Genomic DNA, 7,927 nt, shown 5'->3' with positions numbered 1-7,927 from the left:
AAAAATGTAAAAGCCTTGGGCAATCCACTGATTTTTGTTGTTGGAGGAGCCGAGGTGGAGCTCGGCTAAACACCTAATAGAAGTGTGGGCGCCAATTATTTATTTATTTATTTTTTTCTTTTTGTTATTATTCTAACATTTGCAAATAAAATAATAATGGCAAAAAAGTTATAGCGCATTTGGTAATTCTTTATTAAGAAATTTATTCCATAGTCACATAATTAAAAAAAATGTATTGACGTCTCCTTCAGTTTGGAGACAAACATCATTTTTTGTTGGCTGGTATAATTCATTCGATCTAATAAAAAATTATTTTTATTAAATTTATTGTTACCATTTTTTCTTTGGCTTTGTCGTTGTTATTGTTCATAACGTCGTAGCTGTCCTCTTTGTCCTATTTACTCTCCGCACATCTCTGCTGAACGCTACTCAAACGACGTAGAACCAACTGTCATGGGCACGTAACTCTCGCACTTTCCTTCTCCTCACCGTAATCGATTCATTTCTACCTCTCCAACTACATATTCCCTTCGATCATCACCACTCAATTCAAGCATACCCGCTCTGCGTCCCTCGCCCTTACGATGCGGCATTGCATAACGTAACTTACTCCAAAACCATGGATGCTCTTCCCACTCCAAGTAGGTATTCATATCCAAATAAGCTCTCAACTCCTTGTCAATTGCTGACTTATTCGTAATCTCACCAAATTTAATAATTATTATGCGCGCACGCCCTTCATTCAACGAACACTGATGCGCTGTGCGAAACTCCATTCGCCCCCAATCCGATTCGACGAAATGCTGCGAGAGCACAATGATCGTGCGACGCGATTGTGCAACAGATTCCACAATCTGTTCGGGAATATAGGCGCCGGCCAACCAATTACGTTCGTGTGTGCAGACACGGAATGGTGGAACGCACTGCTCCAGACCGGGCAGCAGTACATGATTGACGAAGTGTTCGTCCTGATGTGCGTACGAGATAAACGCATCGAATGTTTTATGCTTATCTATTTCATGTTCACGTACACAACACAGGCACAAATCGCGCGCAAACAGCCACACGTTTATCTCCAAATTGTATTTGTAATAAACAGCCAAGACGCTAATTAGCATAATTATTGCGAGCGCCACGCCGAGCAGTAGCCACATGAGGCCCATGCGCTGCGCTGGTGGCGTTGCACACACCTCTGCGAACGGCACATGCAGCAATGACGCATTGGGCAGGTTGTCGCAGTACAAGTCCTCGACATCGGGGATACGTAAACGATGCGTGCGCACAGTGTACAGCAGTTGCTCAGCTTCACAATCGCAGAGCCAAGTATTCTCGGAGAGATATAGCCACTGCAGTGTTACGCTTTCATTTAAGTAGGCAAGCAAAAAGCTCGCGCTCAAGCGTTCCAAGTGATTGTTGCGCAAGTCCAATGTCGTCAAATTCGGCGGCAAGTGCGCGGGTTGTATGGTGGTGATACGATTGTGTGCCGCATAGATGCACGACACATTGGCGTAGCCGAAAGTGAGATTCGAGGGCAACTCATAGAAGCGATTGTGTGCAATATCAAGCGTGGTGGTGGTCAACGAAAATTGTTTCGGACGCGGTAACTCTGCAATGCCCTCAATTTGCGCGCCCGAGCAGTTGATGTGTAGCGCGTTTGAGTCATAAGTGCATTTGCAAGACGACGGACAAAACTTTGGCGTCCAAGTGCACATCTTTGACACGTCGTTTGAATACTCACTCAACGTGCGGGTATGGCCCGCGCAGTCCCAGCTATTCGCTATGGTGAAATTAGTCGAGAAACTCCAAGCCAGCGTGCAGTCGCACTGCAGCGGATTAGGCTGGAGTTTAAGATTTTGCAAGCAGCTAGTGAAGCTACGCGGTGGATGGTTCAGCGCGTAAATGTATTGTATGAGATTATTTGAGAAATCGAGCTCATAGGGACACACTAAGCCGGCGGCAACGATGCTATCTAAACTGAGTTGGGCAATACGATTGCGGCTCAGGTTGATTAAAGTCAGGTTGTGTGGCTGCTCTAATGCATTGGGCTGCTGTTCTAAATAGCGCAATAAATCCTGTGCGCCGCTGAGTTCTGCGATGTGTTGACGTGAGAGCAGTGTTTGATTTGCATACTCGTCTGTGCCTGCAATACGCGTGAAATAATTTTGACTCAGATTGAGTCTGTATAAGTAACGCAACGGCTTTATTGCTTTTATTATATTCGAGGGCATATACAATTGGTTGTTAGTCAAGTCCAGCTCCCACAGCAGCGGCGTTGTATCAAATATGCCAGGTGGCAGTGTCTTTAAAATATTATGTGATATATCAAGCTTTATAAGTTTTTGTTGCGCGCTCAGCATATCTGCAGGCAGCGCAACTAATTCATTTTCGGCCAAACTCAATTCGGTCAACTCGGTTAGTGTTGAGAAGAGCGCTGGGGCTAGCGTCTGCATAAAATTGCCGTCCAACATGAGACTTTGCAGTTTTCGCGTGTCACGAAAATATGCGCTCGTCAAATTATGCAGCTGGGTACCTGTGATTTCGTCCAGATCGGTGTTATATACGCGCACCAAGAGCGATTCCAGTTTGAAGAGCGTGTGGAAGATCTCCACTGGTATTGCTACATCGTTCGGTCGGCTTATTAGCACCAATTTGAGTTTTTTCAATTGGCTTAGGTTGTGGAAAAGTTTCGCTGGCAGTACGCTAAGCCGGTTGCTATTTATTTCAACCTCCAATTGCAGGCGCTGCAGGTTTGTTGATTTAGCAAAAAAGCCTTCGGGCACAATCTGTTTGCCGCTGAATCTGATACGGCCCGTGTATTTGATATTGGGGCGCCTTAGTATTTCTGGCAATTCCGTGCAATTTTCTAATTTATAATTTGCTGTTTTGCGCAAAAAACTATACTCTGGCAGTGCTTTTTGCAGCTCATGCTGCTCTTTCGTATCAGAACAGCTTATGGCGAGTCGCGTTGCGCTCGGCAATGGATCTCTGTCGATGAGTAAGCTTACTCCATTCATTTGGCATTTGATCAGAAATGCCCCGCATAGACAACGGCCGTGAATGCAAGTGTGGAAACCGGGGCCCACATTCAAAACCGGTTCTCTGTTTGCTACATTTTGAATCATTTCCTCTGTTGAAGGTGTCAGATTGGCGTGTGCCAGTGTGTTTAGTGTGAAGATTAGCGAGAGGTGCGTGAATAAATATATGGGACCTCGATAGACTTTACTAGTACAGCAGCGGCAAAGCATTGTAGCGGCGAAATCTGGATAGTGTCTAGCCTATTTAAGAATGTAAATATCAATTTTTGCTTGGATTTTCAGATATCACTTTTCACTAATCAGAAATCCGTTAAGCGTGAAATTTTACAGCCACCACCTCAAAACCACTTCTTATCACTTATGATTACAATTTACTACTAAAATGTGCTTTTTCACAAAGGAATTCCTTCATAAGCTAGGAAATTTCAAATTTGTATACAACTCATTCATAGTGTCGGACCGAATCTCCCGTTCGAGCGAATGTTTCGGTTTCTTTTAGGCTACCACATAAGTATGCTTTATTTATAAGCGGCGGTCGCGCCGTAGCCAAATGAGTTTGTGCGTGACTATCATTCGCTAGTGTCCTGAAACACCAAAAGAAACTGTTTTTGGTAACAGCGGTCGCCCATCGGCATGCAAAGCAAAGTGTGTTTCTGACACGACTCATAAAAACCCATCTATCAATCGGAGCCGGCTTAAAAATGTAGATAGCTCTATTTGTGAGAGCAAACCATCAAATACCCGTACCAAAAATAGGAGGAAGAATTCGGCCAAGTACCAAACAAAAGATGTGAGCGCCAATTACTTATATATACGAGGGAACTAACAAGAGTTAAGTAAATTCAATTAAAAAAGGGTACACTTTTGTAGCATTTATTATCTCTTCATTGCCACCAAAGACTTCGACATCGCAGGAAACTCCGAGGCAGCTGAGCTGGCGAGTCAAAGGACCTGTGAGGATTGGAACCTCGTTGATCACCTGCAAAAATAGGCTTCGCGTCAACCCAGGGAGCGCTGGGCAAGTTTACACAAACTCGTAAGGTAACGAAATCCTTCTGGTCACGTGTGGATCGAAGACGTTCGTGAGATCTTCTGAGGTTAACAAAATCTTAGCTCTCGAATTTTGTAGGTGCCCTCACGGGACACTATTCGCGAGGTATTTATGCTGGGAAGCTCGGAATTACTTCGAGTTTATTTGCGTCAGCTGAATGGAGGGTTAGGTGGAAACATCTCAGCACCTTTTACTTAGCTGCCTTGCTCTCGCGGGGCTAATATTTAGGCATATTGATTCTCATCTGCCGATGTAGCAGACCTTGATTTTAAAAATCTGCTGAACTTCATCAGCAGCGTAAAGCGAAAGTAACACAATCGTGACTCGGTCATCGTTAGTAATCAACAAATACTCAACCCCCCTCCATACATCACATCACAACGGATGAATTTTATATCTTCGTCGTGTGCCCACTCTTTAGACAACCATTTTAACATAACCTAACTTAAGGGGGCGTCCATAAATTACGTGAAGTGTTTTTTTATATTTTCTGACCCTCCCTCCCCTCCTGGTGAGATGTCGTGAGATTTTATTCAACCCCCTCCCCCATCCCCCAATCTCACGTGAGATTTTTCAAAATGTGGGTTTCTTATGTAAACGCGTTGGATTGTTATTGTAAAAAGAAAAAAAAATTTGCTCCGTGCTTTTATTTACGACTATTTAAGACTAGTAATCAATATTGCTGAGAGTTATAAGTGTAATAAAAATTTAACAATAGAAGACTTAAATCGTAACTATTGCGATTAAAAAAAAAATATCTACTCTAATTCAGTCCATGGAAAATCATGCGCGGTTTCAAGAGAGACTATTGGGACCAACATGTCCATATGATTTTCAGTAAAATCATCTGCTCCTTCAACTTCGTTCTGACCTAGCCACTCTAAGCCGTTGACGCTTGCGCACAGTAACTCATTAGCTGGTCTTGCGACAATCCGTGAGGGTCGCACTTTGCGGTACATACGCGCTTGCTTAGCTGGTGCAATGTGAGCTGCTCGCCTGTGCTCTGCAGCTCTTGTGATAGATGCGAAGTAAATACCGCATGTACTGCAGTATATTTTCTCTAAATCATCACGTATACTTGGGCAATAGAGATCATAAGGCGTGCTGATAGAGGAATTCAGCGGTTGAATCGGTAAGCGTATTAGAAATGGAGCAAATGACTTTCCGTCATGTTCTTTAAAGTCCGAAATTGTCAAACGTCCATCAACCTGAGTGATAGGGTATTGAGGTGGCAGAAAACAGTCGTGAAGAATCATATGCAGATCACTCCGGCGTGCGCTGCAGCACTTAGGTCAAGCTCCATATGCAGCTTAGCAATCTGTTTCTTCATAGCATATTGTGCTGGAGTGGGACGTACGTTAGATGGTGTAGTGCTCGACATAGCTTCATCCACATCATCGCTGATCACAAGAAGCTGATTTTGAATTATGTGAAAACAGTGAAGGAAATGACCGCGCTAATATTTTGTAGTTATGATTTTAGCATATTTTATCAAGAATTTCACTGTTTCAGTTTTTTTTTATGCTATTAAATGTAACAATAAACTTTATATAAAAAAAGTATTTTCTTAAAAACACATATATTTAACCTACCTTTTGAAGGAATGCTAAAGTAAACCGAAATTTTCTCTCAGTGGATTCCCTGAGAAGCCGTTCAATCTCATGTTTAATGTGATGTATTAATTCTTCTTTCTTCGGGAATTTTTGCTTCGAGGTATTTCATAATTTTATCACATCGTCGTGGCAGGACTTCTTCGCCTTATAGACGTATGCGTTATAAAAATCTGGATAACTCATTTTAAATTAGTAAGATAATGAACTGAGTCGAGTAAAACATTTACAATAATAAACAAAGAAGGTTGGAACCTGTCCGTGTGTCGCTGCCACTCAGCTCGTACGCTCTTGTTCATTGAGTCGCGCGTTCGGGTGATAGTGGCGCGAAAACAAACGACGGGCTACACTGTACTGTAAATTCAGCTTAAATTGAGCTATTTGGTATAAAACAAATATGGTGGTTTGACAGTAGTAATGTACATATAACGTCGAAGTATGAATGAAATTATTTTCTTTCGAACGAATTAGTGAATGATCTAAATCATACTACGATTACGCTTAAGATTAAATCTTAAGCATGTTCAATCTGGATAATGGACCAAAATAGTATAATTTTTTTTGTTTCAATCAGAAAAAAAATTGCGTGATATTTGCCGAGACCCCCCTCTCTCCAACGTAAGATTAGATGAGATTTGACTCGACCCCACCTCCCCTTAAACATCTCACGTAATTTATGGACGCCCCCTAACCTAGAAACTAATAGCATCCAGCTGTTAAAATATTTAGTAAAATATTCCACTTTATCAGGCAATGTTTCACGCTTGTTCAACCTGTGGTGCTTATTCCAAAAACAAAAATAAAAATATTGTGATTCCAGCTTAGTTGTAATTATGCAGCCAATCCCACTTTTTATTTGTTAATACTAAATTTCTACGTCTGGTGTTCAAAGTTCTCATTGACTATGACTTTCTTAGATTTCACAAATGAACAGCCAGCCCTAATTCAATTTTATTTAAATCGGCCCAGGCCACATTTAGCACTTGAAAAATTGAAACTTGAATAGGTCGAGGCAAGGAGCACAAAGAGATTTCGTGGTTCCTAAAACACTCAGGCTAAAAAGTCCATTGTATTTAGAGCTCTGGAAAGAGGGTAGATAGTCAAAGAGGAAAGGAGAAAAGTATCAGAGAAAGAAATAGGAGCGAATAGAGACAGAGACAAAGGTAGTTAGTTCTGTGAGAATTTTCCACAAATCTGTAAATATGCTGCAGATTTAGTGAACGAGTATTACACCCAAAACTTGTAGCCCTGCTCTAGCAAAGGCAGTACCCTCAAAGAGAAAGTGTTCGTTGCTATCCGCCTCCTCCAAGCAAGACAGGCACACTGGGTCCTCAATGATTCCAATGGTGGTCATATGCTGGCCCCATGGCTTATGTCCTGTAATAATACCGACCATCAACCGAACGGTTTTCCTTCCAAGTTTTAGTAGAAAGTTTGACAGGTTCCTTCTCGGACTTGTCACAAAACACTTTGCAGTTCTGCAGTGTTCTAGACCGGACCATCGCTCTTTATGTAAATTGCATACATAATCGCTGATCCAATTCATGAATCCCTCGGAACTGAGCATTTAGCACTTATTTTCCTTTTTTTTTGTACTCTGGATTGCTTTACAATATTTAATATTGCTTATCAAAATTCTGCATAAATTTTGGGGTTAACTTTTGCTTTCATTAAACTTTTCGCATATTCAAACTGCATACCAACTTAAGGGGGGGTAAGGGATAAACGCTAAAAAAACACTTTTTCATGAATTTATTGTAGCGAAATGGTTCAAGTCAGTTTATTAAAAGTTGTTGCATATTATAAAGTAACATTTCAAGAATATTTGATAAAATTTTCATGTAAAAATATTGCAAAATGAGCGAATGAGAGCACATTTACGTAGACATCTTTTCAAAAATACATTTTGCAGCAGTCAGCATATCTCAGCGTAGAATCATCTGAAATCAAAAAAATCTAAAAATTTAGTTAAAGTATGAGTTAAACTTCCCCCCAACGTTTATTTTGACGATTTATTTTCATTTTCAGCCATTTGGTAGTCGTTTGAAGTAAAAAGTTATTTTTGACGAAAAAATGCCGCCATTTTGTAGGTGTAAAACCACCTTAATATAAAAAAAAATGGCGAAAAAAAACATTGGGAGGATCAAAAGGATCGGTTGAGTAGTTTTCAAATGCCAATGACTACGCACTTTAAAAAGAAAGTTCGAGAAAACCGCGTTTAAAGTGTGTAA

General features: G+C 41.1%; 1 protein-coding gene across 1 annotated transcript; it reads right to left on the bottom strand.

The window, feature by feature from the left end:
• Window positions 1-485: 485 nt before the first annotated feature.
• LOC129238363 (protein toll-like) lies at window positions 486-3,122 on the bottom strand. The gene has a single exon (XM_054873389.1). The coding sequence runs from the start codon at window positions 3,120-3,122 to the stop codon at window positions 486-488; it is 2,637 nt and encodes an 878-aa protein (XP_054729364.1).
• Between the last annotated feature and the right edge of the window lie 4,805 nt (window positions 3,123-7,927).

This window comes from Anastrepha obliqua, chromosome 2 (genome assembly GCF_027943255.1).
Source record: "Anastrepha obliqua isolate idAnaObli1 chromosome 2, idAnaObli1_1.0, whole genome shotgun sequence".
NCBI classification, from domain to species: Eukaryota; Metazoa; Arthropoda; class Insecta; order Diptera; family Tephritidae; genus Anastrepha; species Anastrepha obliqua.
This window is presented reverse-complemented; position numbering and strand designations above follow the sequence as displayed.

Coding starts and splice junctions, on each gene's coding strand:
- LOC129238363 (XM_054873389.1), bottom strand. CDS start 3,122: ATGATTCAAAATGTAGCAAACAGAGAACCGGTTTTGAATGTGGGCCCC.